Source organism: Schistocerca nitens, chromosome 3 (genome assembly GCF_023898315.1).
Source record: "Schistocerca nitens isolate TAMUIC-IGC-003100 chromosome 3, iqSchNite1.1, whole genome shotgun sequence".
NCBI lineage: Eukaryota > Metazoa > Arthropoda > Insecta > Orthoptera > Acrididae > Schistocerca > Schistocerca nitens.
The window spans coordinates 917,249,293-917,270,041 of NC_064616.1; the positions used below are offsets into that span (position 1 = coordinate 917,249,293).

General features: G+C 38.0%; 1 protein-coding gene across 2 annotated transcripts in view; it reads right to left on the minus strand.

The window, feature by feature from the left end:
• Positions 1-20,749, minus strand: part of LOC126248976 (SRSF protein kinase 3) — a 425,825-nt gene that overhangs the window by 39,675 nt on the left and 365,401 nt on the right. For both annotated transcript variants that reach the window (XM_049950532.1, XM_049950531.1), the window contains exon 11: positions 7,831-7,938. In XM_049950532.1, the coding sequence (XP_049806489.1) occupies positions 7,831-7,938 (108 nt within the window). The remainder of the gene's footprint in view (positions 1-7,830; positions 7,939-20,749) is intronic.

Below are 20,749 nucleotides of genomic sequence, written 5' to 3' on the forward strand. Positions count from 1 at the left end.
TGCAAGTTTGGGACACAGCATTTCTATCACCACTACTTTTTGGCTTTATCCTAATTCGCAGTTTCTTCCCAGGTTTGTGTATGACATCGTACTCAAACTCACTTAACCTCAATCCCCTTCTAGTCAGTTTATTAGAAAGATCCTTAAGCCCTAACAACCACTTACAAGCTGCAGTTATCACCTGAAATTTCTTCTCATACAAACAACATTGGAAATGTAAAATTACATATTTCACACTAAGCATTTCTTTCTGCTGTGTAGTAGTTCTTCTCTGCCCTGTTCAACTGCTTAGACCCATGGTTCTCTCAATTTACTACTTAACAGAGAACACATCCTACAAATTGATTGGAAACAATCGCAACTCCTTAGCATTGCTAGAAACTGGAAATTGCCATACTTCTTGTATCAACCCTCGATGTATTTAACTTGTACACTGCTAATAACATACCCTAAATACATAATTTATTCCAATGAAAGGAACATTTTTCCCATGTGTTATGTTAAATTTTTTCTCATAATCTTCTAAAAACGTCTGAAAAATGTTACATATGCTCTGTCATATCCTCTGGGGAAAAAAAAAGTTATACCATTTAAGAACACCATGTGCCAACGGGGTTTCAATCCACTCCCCACTCTGTCCAGCATATCATAAAACACTGTCAGAGAATTTTTTAATCCAAACTGTATCTGATGATACTGAAAATGGCCCCAGGGGACCAAGGATGCTGTTTTCGTATGCTCCTTCAGGTGTACCTCTTTCCGATGGTACCCACTTCTCGTATGTAAGGTAGAGAAGTACTTGCACTGCCCCAAAGCCACAAACTGTTAACAGTTTCAGTGACGTTCAGGATTAGATATGCATCGGTTACAGTTTTGTTGTTATGATGTCCATAGTCACTAAAGAATCTATATCTTTTTGTCCCATCTGGTGACTTCTTTGGTACAACCACCACTACTGCACTCCATGGGCTAGTGATTTCCTGTATTACCCCACCCACTAGCTGTTCATCAATGAATTCTTCTAATACTGGTTGCAAATATCTCGGTATATACTGGTGACTCAGTTCCTGTAGAGATACAATGCTGTGTTATAGGTGTTGCTGGTAAATGAACTCAAGAGAAAAAGAAATTCTCTCCAATTCAAACAATAATGTCTTCATCTGCAATCCATCCGTACCTCTAAGATCCTCCACTTACTACGCAATGCAGTTTTATCAGTGGTTTGCACACTAATCTGGTGGAAACTGAGTTGCTACTCACATCATTCAGGACTTCCAAATTAACTATCAGCATTCCTTTGATCAGCTCTACTCCATTAGCACCAAGATTATCCAAATTCATGGGCATTACTTTCCCATCCAATTCCTCCTCCCATGTGTGTACAATGCTGCTCCTTCCAAAGCAATGTGACATGTCTAATACATTACTTTCTGCCAGTTGTTCTTCACAAAGCATTAACAGGCCATTCTGGTCCAACATTTACTGAGACCAACTTCCCAGTGCCTTATGGCACAATAATGTGTGAATAAATCCTTTCTGTTTTGACCAAGTTCAGGCGGTTCACCTCTTCAGATTGATGCACGTCACATCCGTATTTCACTGGGGACTGTCTTCTATAGCTGGAACATTGTCCCTTCAAGTTCAACTACATGTTGTTTAAGGACAATTTTGGCATGCTGCGTTATCAAAAAGCCTAACCCTAAGATCATGCAATAACCATCATTTACCCAAGGCACAACTTCTACGCGCTGATTAAAACACTGTGTCCCAACCAGAAAATCTACCACTGCTGATCCCAAAGACACCACATCAATATCTCAAACTCCATGTAAATTACACTGTTGAGGGTTTAATAGCATCTGACCCGTGAGATCCATGCTTGCTCCTGACACATGCCCCTGTGTCCAATAAAAACATGCTTTCTACCTTTCCCTTTTCCCACTATACTACATTCTGCCTCTGCATACATATTAGCTGCATCAAAATTTATCGCGAACTCCATGTAGCAGATCTGAGGTTCGCTTTTGCGACTAACACTTGCTGATTCATCCCCCATTTCCCCTTACCCAAGCTACGATCACTGTGGTAGTGTCCAGTCACACTACATATATCTCACTGAGGTTGACAACATTGCCTCTGCACATCTCTAACACCTCACATTAGCGGAGAATGCTCTCCTCTTATGCTGCATTCCTGTTACTACGTTAATTTCTTCAAACTCTGATTGTAGAGTATAAATCCTTTGGAGTACCTGTTGTCACACTCTTTGATATATAAGGTGACACGCCCCTTAGGAATGCATCCAACATCCTCTGTTCCGCTTCATGGAGTATGCCAATTTGCATTAAAACTTGACTATATCTGTGAATAAGACAAAGACAATGGCTTTAAAGGGAAAGAATGCAGTTAGATTGAAAATAATAATAAATAAGAAAATTTTAGAACAAGTATACCACTTCAATTATCTAGCATGTGGCACTAGTTTTAACTGTGACAAAGACATTGAGAATAAGGTTAATAAATATCAGCTGTCTGTGGAACAACTGGAAGAACTCTGGGAAGAAAAGAAATAAAAAAGAAATTCTATGAAGTTATTGCTGTACCCACTCTTGTATACAGCTCCAAATTATAAAAAATAACAGTAGTTCATGAGACATGTAAGAGGCTGTAATAAAAATGTATAAAATAAGGAATGAAACAACAAGGTCAGATTCAAAAATCTTTTTCCGTTAATAACAGGATAGAAGACAAGAGAATGAAATGAAATGATCATGTTGATAGAATGACAGGAAACAGACTGCCGAAAAATATAATTCATTATCGGCCAATGGGAAAGAGAGAACTAGTTAGACCTCATAAGAGATGGTTGAAAGAGACCAGAACAGGTGATTAAAACACCTAATCCTTGGAAGGAGATTATGACTCTCCTCTAATTCATATGTCAGCACATTCATCTTCTGTATTATCTCTACAAAATTGTCTACAGACTCATTATGCTTCTCTGACAGACTATCCAACCACTTGCCAAAAAACACTCATGCTGTTCTGCTTCCTGTACCTTTGTAGCAGGCCTTCTTTCAGTTCATCATCAAACGTCTGCATGCCTCTTAGTCTGTCTGCATATCTGACACACATCTTGGCTTCCCCTACCAAGCATAACTTCATCACCTGTAATTAATGATCCTATGACCTACCCCAATATTAGCTGCTGCTGGCAGGCCATCCAACATTACGTTGTCCATTGACTTTCCAAAGAAAGGTGTGATCACAGTGATTGTGGCTGGATCTAATAAAGGAGTAGGTTGTTCAGCTAATTCCAACTCTTCATCCCTAGCTGCAAGCCTATTCTGCAAGCCCATGTTGTCTGCTCACAACGGCACCTTTTCATTAACCAATGCTTGAACTGCCTCCCAACTAGTGACACCCTGCATTTGAAAATCTGCCGTTGCAGAACCTTAATCCCCAATACATACTAAGGAACACAAAATACACTCACAACAAGCCACACTTACATCTTACTTCGTATCAGCCATCTGACTAGCCACAAACCCATACCGACAACATTTAATAAAAAGTACTGATACTGACTCTTTACAATGTGTAGAATGTACTGGCAAATTACAATGACCACACCTCAAAGGCCATAATTTGTATGGAATTGCGAAAGATCAATAGGTTCCCATGGCTGCATAAATGTAACCATTAAATTACTATGCTTTACTTGCTTAGACCTTCACACATTAAACAGGGAAAACAAAAAGAAAAATCAATAGTCTGCTCATTCACCCCACTATCAAAATAGTGTGCTGCGGTTGCAAAGATGTGCTGCGTGGAGGTTGACTGAGCTGGCACCAATGCCAAACGAGGCTCACTGACACCAAAATACTTCTGACACAACTCTATAGCAACCCAGGGTGAGTGGGGTCGCTATGGTGTAGAGGTGGTGGAGTGGTAAGTTGTGGAGGTGGGGATGGTGCTGCACGGGGCTGGCTAGGACAACTCTGCTGCAAGATATAGCATCCTGTATTTAGTTTTGAGCTACAATGTTGAATTGTTGCAATACCCCCCAGATATGCCCTCTGCAGCCTTGTGGTCTATCAGCAGTGCCGTGGACATTGGAAGGTCATGTCAGTGAAATGGCTAGCTGATGTCCACGTCCTGCTCTGACACACTTTACGCCACTTGGAACTGTGTGCCTCAGTTACCATTATGTGACCCCGAGTGAGAAGTGGCCGTGACATGAACATCCACTGAATTCTTGCAAGCAGCCATTGCTACTGGACTAGAAGCTTTTCCTGGTGTTGATGGATGGCAGCAGACTGCTCTGACTATGAAATGTTGTCCTCCAAGGAAGGAGTTTGGTTGCTACTATGGTGCCTGCAGATGGCTCATCCATCATGTCATTCTAAACCCACAGTTGAAGGTTAGAACTGTGAATTGATCTGGTGGAGATGGCTGCCCAGACAGGCATGAGCTGCTGGCTGGACAATAACATGATGGAGACTTCTGTGGACTTGATCTCGTGAGGGGCCTGCCAGACTGTTCATAACTGTGCTAGAATCAGGGGGTATTTATAGTCATAATACCCAAAATTAGCAGCAGCACTTATTCAATAAATATTTTATTTCTACGAGTACATGTCTTGGAATATGTAAGTTGGTAGGTGCATTGTTTGTACCACATGTATTCTGAAATCATCATTCATTAGACTGATACAGCTTATATTGTATTATGCTGTTTGATGTATGTATTATGAAATTGTCATACACAATGCATTAACACCTTACAATATGCATGTAAATACCCAATACAATTTACTAACGTCTGGTCATTCCACTGTGGGACTATAGATATTACATTTCTCTTTGTTATCTATGATTTTATATTCCATGCTGAAGACGATACATTACTAAAAACAGCCAATACCACATTGCAATCAATATTTTACAGCTAGACGTGGTCATTCATTTGTTCTCGAGAAGTTGTAACAATTGTCCATCCACATTTCAATAAACCATTTTTAGAAGGATGATCCTGGCATACACCTCAATCAATTTAGGGAAACCACAGAGAACCTAAATCATAGCGATGAGATGAGAATTTGAACACAGCTCCTCCCAAATATAAATCTACCTACTGTGCCAACCACATACATTCCAAGTGACAATTCTTTGTAACAAATATGATTCATTTCATACAGACATGGCCCATTATGACAGGATTACCAAAAGATTCAGCATTATGTCACATTATGTAAACAGAATGATGTCAGTATCAACATTATTTTGCGTAGAGTACACTTTAATCTACAAGATTTGCAGAATCTTTTATTCGCACGCCAAAAACTTCAGCAGTAGTTGGTCAAAATTACCCAATGATGTAACATTTGGAAGATCAGACTGAACCAAAGTAAATGCCTAACCATCAATTTCATGAAAGGCATTTAAGAGTAAAAAATCTATAAGACAGAGATTGTTGGTGGTTATGAAATACCAGAATATTCTGAAACATTTTAACACTTCTGGTTGTGATATTACATATAAATACGATAAGAATACTGACAAGACAAAAATAAAATTCACCAATATGTAAGCCAATAAATAATAGCAAAAATAAAAAACATGGACAAACAAGACTGAAATTTAAAATGCTGCTGCTGTTCGTAAATTACTGAGCATATGTGAGTCATGAGAGACAAGTAAAAGACATTCAAATGCAAGCAGCAGAGAAGATGAAGTAGACTGTACAGAACCACAAATCAAAATATGAGAAACCAACTGAAAATCTGAATCAACTAGCACTCTAATTTAAATAACTAACTGGCAGTGCCTTGCACAAGAGCCATTAGTAATTCTCTCTCTTTAAATATGGTCTCCAAAATAAACTAAACCACAGAAAATGAACTCACAAGGAAGCAAACTTTATTTTATTTTATTTTATTTCATCACACACACACACACACACACACACACACACACACACACACACACACACACACACACACACACACACACACACCCCTTAGTTTTCGAACTGCGTAGCTGAAGTGAGCTTAAAAATTACATCTTGTCCCATCTTTCAAATGATGCTCAGTGTTGGGAGGGGAAATTATTATTTTTAGATCTAAATTTTATGTGCCCATTCGATAGAACACTCCTAAATTAGTCTAGTTTCATATTTGTTTTATCACTGTGCATTAACATGGAAAGTAAAACACAAGGAATAAACAGCAATGCAGCAGTGACTCAGCAGTGCTGCATGCTTGGCGGTAGCAGTCAGTGCAGGTCATGGCAGTGCTGCCACTGCTGGAGTACTGGTTATTCTTCATGTTTTCCTGTCCTTGTAAATACATATCAATAAAATTAATACCAGGCTAAACTAATTTTCTGTCAATACCGGGTGACACATGGAAGGTGTGATGAGCCTATTTGTTTGGACTGACTCCACTTACACGATGCAAAAATGAAATTGCAAGCATCTGTTGAAACTCCAGAGAAAATGAAAATATGCCTGTCAACTCCTAGGAGAGAGACCACGTGTGTCAACAGCAGAATCCATCCAGAGAGATAAATGACACGTTTGGTATCTGTAATTTGCATCTTTACTTAACCTTTACTTCTGATGTTGTCACATGTGACTATTTTCACCAGGTAAAATTTGATCCCAATTGCTGCACAGAAAATTTTATGCAATGGGAATACTGAGAATACCAGGTTTTGTTGCTTATGATACTTTTCATCAAAGTGGAAACACATTTTTCATCTGCCCAAACTTTCTGTAATTCATTTCTTCCTTTCCAGTGCCTTTTATCCAGCCACTACCAGACTGGAACTGCTATGCAACTTCTCCAGTTTTATGGAGAACCTACCACACCTGTATACAGGCTATCATCATCTTGGGGTCACAGCTGCCAAAGACATATTAAAGCTACAGCTACCAATATAAAGGCTGACCCAAAAGTCCATTAACATTTGAAAATACGTTAATTCACAGAATAATGCAGGTAGAGAGGTAAAATTTGAGACACATGCCTGAAATGACACAGGTTTTATTGAAACCAAAAACAAGTGCAAAAACTGGCCAACAGGTAGCACTTTCTTTGAGGGAAAGTGGGGCCCTTCTTATCAAACTGTCGGCACGATGAGCGAGAGGTATGTTGATGTTTTACAGAATCACATCATCCCTACTCTGGCTCATGAAAACCTACTGCAAGGTACAACTTTTATACAGAATGGCATTCCACCCTATTTTACTACATGTGTTAAAAGATCTCTTGTGCACATTGTTTCATGAGGATCACATGCTAACTGCCACTGCCGTCATGCTTGGCCTCCCAGGTCTCCAGACCTCAAACTGTGTGATTATTGGTTGGGTGGTTACCTGAAGTCGCATGTCTACTGCAATCACCCAACCTCATTAGGGATGCTAAAAAACAACATCCATCAGCAATCTCTCACTATACCTACTGATATGCTGTTCAGTGCTGTACCTCGACTGTGGCTACTGTTGATGAATGATAGCTGAAATGTTCAACATTTGTTATAAAGAACATTGTCTATACTAAAATTCAACTGTTGTGTTAATTATTGCTTTTGTATCATATGAAGCATCATCTATTGGTCATTTTATGCACACTCTTTTGTTTCAGTGAAGCCCCATGTCATTTCAAGTGTGCGTGTCAATTTTTATGCTTCTCCTTACATTATTATGTGAAGTTTTGAATTTTCAAATATTAATGAACTTTTGGGACTTCGGGGGCAGCATATTTCTCTATTCATGTATGGGAACCCAATTCTATAGTCATATGCATTAAAATCCAAACCAACATACCATACATGCGGTGCTCCATATATCAGCAGGAGTTCCATATCCCGCACCCAGGAGAACTTCTAAACAGCGGTACTGTCTAGTTTGAATATCTTCTGTGAAATGATGGTACTGCAAAAATAACAAAACTAACAATCAAAGCCCCTACTATCAACATCTCAATCATTAAACTAACATGGAAACAAAAATGATGGTAACTCAACTAGACAAATATGAGAAACTGCAGCAAATGCAAGTTCATAATATTTGTCGAGAATTAATTAATTAATTAATTAATTAAAACAAGTAAAATTATCAGTTCACATATAGATCAGTAACAATCTGAACCAAACTAAGTTCAAAGATGTTTGTTAACAGGCCCAACTAATTTAACATTTGCAAACAACTAATTCCTTTAACAGTCCCAAAGAAATCGTGCACAACAATATTATTATTATTATTATTATTATTATTATTATTATTATTATTTCTTTCTTGTCTCAGATGTTATGTCTGGTTAAAAATGGAAGGTGACGCGGACCTTGATCAAGCGTGACTTCCTTTTAACTGTACGGTATATGTTATACTGCATTTAGGAACTTTCGGGTAATTGAACAAGTGTCAATAATTACAGATTTCTGTAGTGGTATATATAAGTTTGGATGTAGCTGTATTGCATTGATGTACTGCTGGATATTGTGTGGTATGACACCTGTAGTTGATAGTATAATTGGTAAAATGTCAACTTTATCCTGATGCCACATGTCCTTGACTTCCTCAGCCAGTTGGATGTATTTTTCAATTTTTTCTCCTGTTTTCTTTTGTATATTTGTTGTATTGGGTATGGATATTTCGATTAGTTGTGTTAATTTCTTCTTTTTATTGGTGAGTATGATGTCAGGTTTGTTATGTGGTGTTGTTTTATCTGTTATAATGGTTCTGTTCCAGTATAATTTGTATTCATCGTTCTCCAGTACATTTTGTGGTGCATACTTGTATGTGGGAACATGTTGTTTTATAAGTTTATGTTGTAAGGCAAGCTGTTGATGTATTATTTTTGCTACATTGTCATGTCTTCTGGGGTATTCTGTATTTGCTAGTATTGTACATCCACTTGTGATGTGATCTACTGTTTCTATTTGTTGTTTGCAAAGTCTGCATTTATCTGTTGTGGTATTGGGATCTTTAATAATATGCTTGCTGTAATATCTGGTGTTTATTGTTTGATCCTGTATTGCAATAATGAATCCTTCCGTCTCACTGTATATATTGCGTTTTCTTAGCCATGTGTTGGATGCGTCTTGATCGATGTGTGGCTGTGTTAGATGATACAGGTGCTTGCCATGTAGTGTTTTCTTTTTCCAATTTACTTTCTTCATATCTGTTGATGTTATGTGATCTAAAGGGTTGTAGAAGTGGTTATGAAATTGCAGTGGTGTAGCCAATGTATTTATATGAGTGATTGCTTTGTGTATTTTGCTAGTTTCTGCTCGTTCTATAAAGAATTTTCTTAAATTGTCTACCTGTCCATAATGTAGGTTTTTTATGTCGATAAATCCCCTTCCTCCTTCCTTTCTGCTTAATGTGAATCTTTCAGTTGCTGAATGTATGTGATGTATTCTATATTTGTGGCATTGTGATCGTGTAAGTGTATTGAGTGCTTCTAGGTCTGTGTTACTCCATTTCACTACTCCAAATGAGTAGGTCAATATTGGTATAGCATAAGTATTTATAGCTTTTGTCTTGTTTCTTGCTGTCAATTCTGTTTTCAGTATTTTTGTTAGTCTTTGTCTATATTTTTCTTTTAGTTCTTCTTTAATATTTGTATTATCTATTCCTATTTTTTGTCTGTATCCTAGATATTTATAGGCATCTGTTTTTTCCATCGCTTCTATGCAGTCGCTGTGGTTATCCAATATGTAATCTTCTTATTTAGTGTGTTTTCCCTTGACTATGCTATTTTTCTTACATTTGTCTTTTCCAAAAGCCATATTTATATCATTGCTGAATACTTCTGTTATCTTTAGTAATTGGTTGAGTTGTTGATTTGTTGCTGCCAGTAGTTTTAGATGATCCATGTATAGCAGATGTGTGATTTTGTGTGGGTATGTTCCAGTAATATTGTATCCATAATTTGTATTATTTAGCATGTTGGATAGTGGGTTCAGAGCAAGGCAGAACCAGAAAGGACTTAATGAGTCTCCTTGGTATATTCCACGCTTAATCTGTATTGGCTGTGATGTGATATTATTTGAATTTGTTTGGATATTAAGTGTGGTTTTCCAATTTTTCATTACTATGTTTAGGAACTGTATCAATTTAGGATCTACTTTGTATATTTCCAATATTTGTAGTAACCATGAGTGGGGTACACTATCAAAAGCTTTTCGGTAATCAATGTATGCGTAGTGTAGCGACCTTTGTTTAGTTTTAGCTTGATATGTCACCTCTGCGTCTATTATCAGTTGCTCTTTACATCCTCGTGCTCCTTTGCAACAGCCTTTTTGTTCTTCATTTATAATTTTGTTCTGCGCCGTATGTGTCATTAATTTCTGTGTAATGACTGAAGTTAATATTTTGTATATTGTTGGTAGGCATGTTATGGGGCGATAGTTAGCTGGGTTTGCTGTGTCTGCTTGATCTTTAGGTTTCAGATAAGTTATTCCTTGTGTAAGTGTATCAGGGAATGTGTATGGGTCTGCAATGTAACTGTTAAATAATTTAATAGAGGGAAACATTCCACGTGGGAAAAATATATCTAAAAACAGAGATGATGTGACTTACCAAACGAAAGCGCTCGCACGTCGATAGACACACAAACAAACACAAACATACACACAAAATTCAAGCTTTCGCAACAAACTGTTGCCTCATCACGAAAGAGGGAAGGAGAGGGAAAGACGAAAGGATGTGGGTTTTAAGGGAGAGGGTAAGGAGTCATTCCAATCCCGGGAGCGGAAAGACTTACCTTAGGGGGAAAAAAGGACGGGTATACACTCGCACAATTTTATCCCGCCTATATGTGCGAGTGTATACCCGTCCTTTTTTCCCCCTAAGGTAAGTCTTTCCACTCCAAGGATTGGAATGACTCCTTACCCTCTCCCTTAAAACCCACATCCTTTCGTCTTTCCCTCTCCTTCCCTCTTTCGTGATGAGGCAACAGTTTGTTGCGAAAACTTGAATTTTGTGTGTATGTTTGTGTTTGTTTGTGTGTGTCTATCGACGTGCGAGCGCTTTCGTTTGGTAAGTCACATCATCTCTGTTTTTAGATATGTTAAATAATTTAGTTAGATGTGAATGTGTTGAGGTGAATTTCTTTAGCCAGAAATTTGATATTTTATCTTTTCCAGGGGCTTTCCAATTGTGAGTAGAATTAATTGCTTGGGTGACTTCATGTTGCAAAATTATCACTTCAGGCATTTGTGGTATCATCTTGTACGTATCTGTTTCTGCTTGTATCCACCGTGCATGCCTGTTATGTTGTACCGGGTTTGACCATATGTTGCTCCAGAAGTGTTCCATGTCTGTTATGTTTGGTGGATTGTCTATTTTAATGTGTGTGTTATCTGTTGTCTGGTAAAATTTCTTTTGGTTTGTGTTGAATGTTTGGTTTTGTTTCCTTCTATTTTCACTTTTTTTGTATCTTCTAAGTCGTTTGGCCAATGCTTGTAATTTCTGCTTCTTTTCATCTAATTGCTCTATCACTTCTTGTTGTGAGATTTTACCTAACCTTTTTCGTTTTTTTTTTTTTTTTTTTTTTTTTTTTTTTTTTTTTTTTTTCCTCCCCTGACATTTCATTTCTTATACATTGTGTTAGCTGTCCGATGTCTTTTCTCAGTTTTTCTATTCTGATCTGTAGCCTGTGTTGCCATGCTGGTTTTATGGGTTTCTTCTGTGTGTTGGCTGGTTCTGATCTCTGCCTAGTGTGTATATTTAGTGTAGTGAGTGCTCCTATATAAACCAGTAGTTGTAACTCTTCCATAGTTGTGTTTTCATTTATTTTGTTGTGTATGATTGTGTTGATAGTTTTTATTGTTGTTTCGACTTGTGGGTTATTTGGCGGTCTATGCAAGAATGGTCTAATGTCTGTATTTGTGTCTTTGTATTCTATATATGTCAGCTGAAATTTTTCTTCTATATCTAACATGTGTGTCACTTCGTGTTCTATTTGTGCTTGCTCTGGTGGCTGTCTTAAGATTTCGTTTTCCTCTGATTGTTTAATTGGTGCGTGTTGTTCTTTGTTTGTTTGCTCTGGGATTTTTGAGTCCACTAATGTATTTTCTTCTTCTTCTGATTGCACATTATTTTGTTCCAGTATTTGTTGTACTTGTTGTTTGATGTTTTCTAATTCTGAATGGGGTATCTTGTTATTTTTGATTATTACACGGATCTGATCAGCTAGTCGTCGTTCTGTTAAAAATTTTAATTCTGGGTATCTGGTGATAAATGTTGTGTATACTTGTGATCTGTATCCAGTTGTGTTGGTTCCTAGATTTGTTGCTTGGTAATAACAGACCATGAGGTGTCGATTAACTTCATCTGACCATCTCATCCTCTGTCTTTGTTTTCCTTCTAGGGTGGTTGCAGGAAGCATATCCTGCAAAACACCTCCATTTGGATTTGAATAATTTTCCAGTTGGCTAGCAGTGTCGTTACCATTGTGGGCGGGCATAGGGTTCAAGCGTCATCCCCGACCATGACGGCGCTTGTCCGAGGCTTCTTTAGTTCTGTCCTGAACCAACTAATTAATTATTATTATTATTATTATTATTATTATTCATATGGAAATTACCAGCAGAAATGTCAAAATATTTTGTTTTTTAAACATGTTGGTGTATTGATCCACTTTTAACTGTGAATTCATCTACTCACAACATATGGTTAGGAGGGCCTGTATTTCTACACTGTCACCCACCAAATATAAAGATTATTGTTTCCAGTATCTGCAGTTGTGCTGACTTCTGAAATTTAAACACTGCTGGAAAGGAGGATTGTTTTAATAGATAGGAGATGATCATTGGGTGGAGGATGAAGGTGGGAAGTGTGGGGGCCCGAGGGGGGGGGGGAGACCTGCAGTTAATGGAGGAGAAGAAGAAGAAGAAGAAGATCAGCAAATTGTATCTTGACATATAGACAGCACTTTAGATATATACTGCAATGCTCTTCAGAAGATACAATTTAGCCTATTACAATTGCTTTTCCTACTTTCCGTTTGTTTTTCCAAACACGAATTTATGGCCATAATTCCGAATGCCATTTTCTACCACACCGAGTGATAGTCACTATCAGCCCATTATGGAAGAGAGTGGCCTTCTGATGCTCATAGTGTGAGCTTTGTTTGTGTGTTGCTTGCAGTAAAAGGAGCAATTTAGAGAGTTCTAACAGGACTTTCAGAAATATGCTGCATCCTGTAACAGGTATCTCTATCATTCCAGTGTTCACAAACACCTTCACATTTCATCTTGGTGTCAGTATGTTGGTGCTTCGATAAGCAATACTGTGTCACTGTAGTTCAGTTCATGTTTTTTCATGTGTCTTGAGGGTATAGTTTCTGGACAGTAAGGCCTTTGTTTGGTGCTGGAGTTCCTAGCAATCCTGTGATTGTGCAAATAATGTAGTCAATGCATGCCCTATCACATTTGGAAAGAACATGCTACATACGTAATCTGTGAGTACCAGTCAATCTTGGAAGGCAATGCTATGAAAAAGTTCTTGGGTGGAAGGTGAAAGACACAATAGATCTCACTTCTTTAAAAATTTTGGATATAGAACTTGCAGAAAATTCTGTTCCTGTTGGTACTGTTCTCAGTTTGAGTAAATTGTTCTCCAATAACAGGCCTTCTCCAAATATGAGGTACATGCATTAAATGATACCCAAAATCTTTTTCTCAGAACATATTTATTCATACGAGTTAGAATTGGTGACAAGATTTCTTTTACATATACTACTTTTCTATATAGTCTTGCCAGCGCATTATATGGCCTTATGCCAATTTTGTGTAAGAGCCTGTATTTTCTGTTGGTAAAAGGACTTGTCCTGTGTTTGCAGATACGTTTTCATTGCATGAATCACACTCATCAACATATTCATCTTTAAAGTGTGTCTCACATAGAGAATCCTTAAGTGGCCCGAACACATCACAGTCCGAATGGGCCAGATATTCGCACTGTAGGGTAGATGAGGCAGTGATGTACAACTCAATTTGGCAATGTGTTCTTGGGTTCTGAAATTTGTGTTGGGCATGTACTGCCATGTTGGAACAAGATACTTTTGGATTCATTTCTGATCAAATACATCAGAAACAGTTCTTGAGTTTGTTCAGAGTCTTCACATATGACTCTGAATTAATGATTAACCCTCATAGCAACACATTAAATGTATTCACAGTTGCGAATATGGAGAACCATCAATTGTATAATGGAACGACGACAATGAAAATTTGTGCTGGACCAGGTCTCTAACCCAGATTTCCTGCTTATTGCGAGCAGTCACCTTACATTTGGCTATCCAAGCGTAGCTCACAGCCAGACCCTGACTTCCATTAAGACATCAACCATGTGACTATACAATTTGTATTACTCGAAAGTCACTTGCCCAGTGTTGGCAGATAAATACGTTATTGTAATGCCTGTGTTATCCACCAACACCAGGCAAGGGAGTTTCAAGAAAAATGTCTCCCCTTTACAGGAATATACATAATAGGTGTACAGGTACAGGTTGTATACACATGGCTGACGACTTATGGACGTTTGGGACTGGCTGTGAGTTGTGCTTAGATAGCCATATGGTAGGACCACTATTTGCAGTAAGTGGAAAATTTGGGTTCAAGTCCTGGTCCAGCACATACAGGCATGTCCAATGGAACATTGCTTCATTATTCGGAATAACACGGGCATTGCAATATCGTACTAATGGCAACACATCCATGTGACTGACAACAGCACTATTCCAAAGACTGTCATCATGATGTTGCCATCAGAGGAAGGAGTGTACTACCTTGAATTTCTTATTTTTTTTATGGCTGTGGGTGGTGCCACTCCAGTGACTGCACTTAGTTGTTGTCACTTGTAATGATTCATAACAGAAAGGGCTCTCCATTGGGCTCAAACTGTCCAATAGTTCAGATAAATTGGTTTTTCTTTGAATCTTGTGAACTGTGGTAAGCATTCAGAGAATCCGCCTTGATCACACCTTTGAATATGAAAGTCTTCATCACTGCACATGCACTTACAATTCACTGATAGCTGGAGCCAACTGTTTAGTTGTGATATGTCAGTTTCCACAAATAATGGAATCCACACATTTCATCGTGTTCGGAGCAGTGGTTGTGACAGGACATTCCAAATGTGGCCAATCCTAGAGATCAGTTCCTGCACTTCCTGAAACTTTAACTCTCTTTTATTCATCACCCAACAGTACTCTCATCAACTGCATCATCGCCGTACACTGCACTCAAGGGTTTATGGATATCACCATAGTTACTTTTTCCACAAACTAAAATTCAGTTACAACATATAGCTTTTAATGAGTGTCTTGCATAGATACCATTTTGATGGTTCATTATGGCTCTGCCATCTGTCGGCACTGTTCGAAACTTCACACACATGCAGAAGAAACATTCAAATTTCAAGCACCCTATGAAGTGGCACAGTCAGTATTGCCAACTCAGCCGATTTTTGAGTGACTCTGGCAGATTAGTAGTCCATAAAGCCAGACGATATTTTCTAAGCCAGCAGCCAAAAATCTGGCAGATTTATTGTATTGCTATATTTTAATAAATTAAAACACAACTAAATAATTGGATTAATTTTATTAACTTAATGCATGTTGTTAGTAAAATGTTACTGTTCAAACAGGAAATTCCATTATGTTAATAATAGTATTAATATCTTGTATGGACTTATAGAAGAGATGGTTTCACAAACTGTTTAACAATCAGTATTCTGATTATTACTGCCTACTGCATGGCATCTGATGCAATAACAGACTGCAGTGGGACCACAATATGTTGCTTGGTTGAACAGTCACACTTGCTACAATAGTGTCTGCATAGCTATTACTGGCATTCTTATTAACAATTGTATGCGGCATTCTTATTAACAATTGTATGCTGGCAGCAGAGTCTGTTTTCAGTGCATTTATTAAACTCTTTCCATTTTGAACATTTTGAATAAGAAGACAGTTTTTTTCGATGTCTAAATGTTTTGTTAAAATATTCCATATGCACAATTTAGAGAAGAATGGTTAAAAGATGAAGAGTTAAAAAATTGTTTTCAAAAGATTCTTACAGATAAAACAAAGGTGCGAAGTCATTTTTGATGATGCCTTCTCAGCTGCAAGTATTTGGGACAGAGATTGTTCTAAACACTAGTCTTGCCTAATCTTTACTACTGTGATGTAGTTCAACACGGCACAAATAGTGAAAATTCGAGACGCCTCGAGCTAGTGATGAACGCTTGCGTTAGATACGTATGCAATGTACGGTTGTATGATCATATCAGTCCTTCATACTCCCAGCTAGGTTGGATACGCCCACATGAGGCACGCGATCTCCACACGATGTGCTTACTTCATCGATTTCTTAGCCACTGGTGCCCCCAATACTTATCTTCTCACATTAAACACCTATCATCATTCCACAACCGCAATACCAGATCGGATACGTCTAGCATCTTGGCTGTACCTTTACATAACACAAAATCTTTCTCCATGTCATTCTCCATCTCAGCCATACGACTATGGAACGCGCTCCCCTGTGATCTGCGTCTTATCCGGAACCACTCAACATTCAAGAGTGAACTCAAGACTTACATATTAGGGACGGTATAGCCACCATTGTTGGGCCCCTCTCATCTCTTTCTTTCTCCTCTCCATCATAGCTTCGAATTTTACCATTCTATTTCTCTTCCTCTAACCTATCTACCTCTTCTATATCTCTTTCACCCCATTCTATCGTCTTATGTCTCTGCTTGATGAGAATAACTCACAAGCTGCAAGAATATAACGAGAAAATTCCCAACCAGCAATAGGACTGACATTCATAAAAGAAAAATATGTTTACTTTCATATACATAGTCATTATTATTATTATTATTATTATTATTACTATTATTATTATTCTTGATTGTTATAATTAATTTTTGATTGTTATAATTATCATTGTACTACGTTTATAATCTCTATTTTTTTCTTAACATTAATACTGTATAACATGTAATATGTCCTTAATGTTCTGTAGAAACTGAAATTTGTTGAATCTGAGTATGCCTGGTTAGGTGTAAGAGAGGGCCTGAAGGCCCCAATCTTGCCAGGTAAAATAAATGCATAAATAAATAAATAAATAAATCTGGCAAGAATGTGAAAGTGGTTAAACCATTTTCTTGCGCGAGAGAGTCTAAACTGAATTTTCAGCCTGAAGTTAACATCAGTCACAATAACTGCAGCCAAGGGTGGAATGGCATTATTTGAGAGTATGCATTATGCTATACAGTGTGTTGATCATCTCAATAAGCTGAACAAACTGTTTTTCCAAATAAGTGATCTGAAAATACATCACATAAAATGCAGCGAAGTGATAAAAAATGTAATACCTGTATATCCACAATTTAAAGGGCTGTTGAAAACTACGTTGGTGTTAGTTTGTATAGCATGCTTGTAGACAAGAGCACTGACATTACTGACAACAAACAGCTAGGTGTTTGTATTTTATACTTCCCCAAAACAAAGGGTGTGTAGTTTCAACATTTTTGAAACTACAATAAACTGACTCAGGTGATACAAAAACAACTGTTCAAGATGTGAAAGCTATATTAACTGTTGAACTGAATCTGCAGATAATGCATGGTATAGGCACAGATAACACACCTGTTATGGTTGTTGAAGACAATGGAGGTTATGCTCACCTTAGAGTTTAATGTCCCGTCAGCATCGAAGTCATTGGAGACAGAGCACAAGCTTGGATTGTGTTAAAGAAACCACCCTTTCAAAGAAACCATCCTGGCATGTGCCTGGAGTGATTTAGGGATATCTGGTTGCGCTGGATGTGTGTTTTAAATGTCGTCCTCCCAAATGCGAGTCCTGTGTGCCAACAACTGTGCCCAATGTTGCCAGCTCTGTCACACATACTTTGACTTACCAACTTTCAAAATCTACTACAAATACACCAGGAAAAAAGAAAAAGATGTATGAGGAGCATGTTTTATTTTACACACATACTCTTTCTTTCTTCAGATTAAAACCAGACTAAACTAAACTCTGCCTGAACAGGCCATGAAAGCCCAATGGTACTGACCAGCTGCTGAGTCATCCTCAGCCCACAGGCATCACTGGATGCGGAGGGACATGTGGTCAGCACACCGCTCTCCCTGTCGTATGTCAGTTTACGAAACTGTAGCCACTACTTCTCAATCAAGAAGCTCCTCAGTTTGTCTTGCAAGGGCTGAGTGCAATCCGCTTGCCAACAGCGCCCAACAGACCGAATGGGCACCCATCCAAGTGCTAGCCCAGCCCGACAGTGCTTAACTTTGGTGATCTGTCGGGAACTGGCGTTACCACTGTGGCAAGGCCGTTGGCTTTCTTCAGACTGCTGAACATTAAGATTCTCATATCACAATACTCGTTTTCATAAACATAACCCATGAATTTTGAATAGTACAATTCACTCCATATGAAAAACAGGTATTTCAGATTCATCCACTTCTTCCATGAATTGTGTTGATGTTGAGGGTCCTGGGTTGTCACTGCTAATAACACTACTCTTCCCATAGGCTTGGATAGCACCTATGAAACAAACTGTTGGATCAGTCAGAAGTGGGTGCCAAGATTCCTTGGTGCTTAGGCAGGAAGCAGAAATGATTATAATCACACGCAATCTGAACAGCACAATAACTTCATGTAACTTGAACAGCAAGTCAGAGAGAGAGAGAGAGAGAGAGACTCTTATCATAAATTTTCACAATACAGAATGCTACTATGAACTAAAAATCCCACACCTAATCCTCATACCACATTCTTGTCACTCCATCCAGTTGGCCCTTTCTCATTCTTGTAAAGAAGAATTACCAGGCCACTTTGAATTCACTTTTCAGAAACACGCAATTGGTTTCACCACTCCTCAACATGGTAAAAGGCCTACTATAGTTTGTATAATACATTTTACGATAAGGATCCCTTGAAGGCATTACAAATCATTAGAAGACAATGGATCTCAATTTGGTGCTATACCGCTCAGACACTTTATAAAATGTACGAAGACAATAGAAAAAAATTGTATAAAGGACAATACCACATCACTAACTTTGGAAAGAGGCACCAGACCAGACATACTGACCCTGTCTGACGTAGAACTCCAGTGGCAGAAAATCAATATTGTGATGTGGGAGAATGTGACATATAGGGTTGTATTTTGGTCTGAAGTATCAAAATGTGAGAGTGCAAGTAAATACAAGCCTTTCAGTGAAATCTGCAATTTGGCTAAGATACTTCTAGTGCTGTCTTGGTCAAATGCAGAGGGAGAGAGGTGCTTTAGTGAAATGAATATTCCAAAAGCTTATATAGGAACAGGATGCTCAGTTCTATACTGACAATTCGTGCTACCCTTCAGCACCTCAGATTGTGCTGTCACAATTTCAATTTGAAGATGCAGTTCTGAAATAAATAGGTAAAATCTGAAATGACTGAACAACTGCATAAATTTATCAATGTTTAGAGTTTTCTACATTACCATCCTTTTATAAAATAAATATTTTTTGTGTGGTGTTGTACAGTACCAATACCACACCACACATAATGCATCCCGAGGTTGGTGGTAAACCATGTTACAGCCTCACCAATCCATGGCCAGCTTGATGACACACCACCTACATGCATGAAGTGCCCCCACTGAGCTGCCATAATAAGACACCGCAATGAGGCCAGCCCAGTCTACTCGCAGAGTCAGCTCAAGTCTCAGCAGTTTATAGTAGCATTTTGTACTGTAATCATTTATTAAAGGTAGGCTTTGATTAACGTATTCACTCTTGAACTTGCTGTTCAAGTTAAGTTAATTCATTGTGTCATTCAGATTACATGTATGTGTAATCATTTCTACTTTCTGTCTAAGCATGTGCCTATTCGAGACCATCCACCTTTGGCGTGGATCAAATGATTTATTTTGTACATACCATTCAAGCCCATGGCAAGAATAGTGGCATTAGCAGTGACAACCAAGGACCCATATTAACACAATTCATGGAAGTAGTAGTGGATGACTCTAAAATACCCATTTTTCATATGGAGTCAATTGTTCCATTCCAAATTCATGTGTTATACTTACAAAAAATAGTATCATGATATGGAAATGTTAATGTTCAGTAGTCTGAAGAAAGAAAGATTATGTGTACAAAAGACAGCTGTTCCTCACACAAATACTTTTTTCTGGCCGATTTCTAGCAGGTTTCGAAAGTTGGTTAGCTGAAATATGTGTCACAGAGTTGACAACACTGAGCGTAGTGGTTAGCACACTGGACTCGCATTCAGGAGAACGACACTTCAAATATGCGCCTGATCATCCAGATTTACATTTTCAACGACTTCCCTAATCCACTCCAGGTAAATGCTGGTATGGTTCCTTTAAAAGGGCACAGTCAATTTCCTTTCCCATGTTTGAAACACTCCAAGCTTGTGCTCTGTCTCTAATGACTACGATGTTAACAAGACATTAAACCCTAATCTTTCTTCCTTCTTCCCTTCTTGAAGTAACTAAAAGACATTTACCTATATATGGTACAAGCTGTAAAATAATAATAATAATAATAATAATAATAATAATAATAATAATAATAATATGGTACATTATTTATTGAATGACCCTCACGTATACCAGCTTTTTAGTCACATCACATAACATTTTATAATTATAATAACAAAAACAATCAATTTTTGACAAAATAATGTAATTGGATA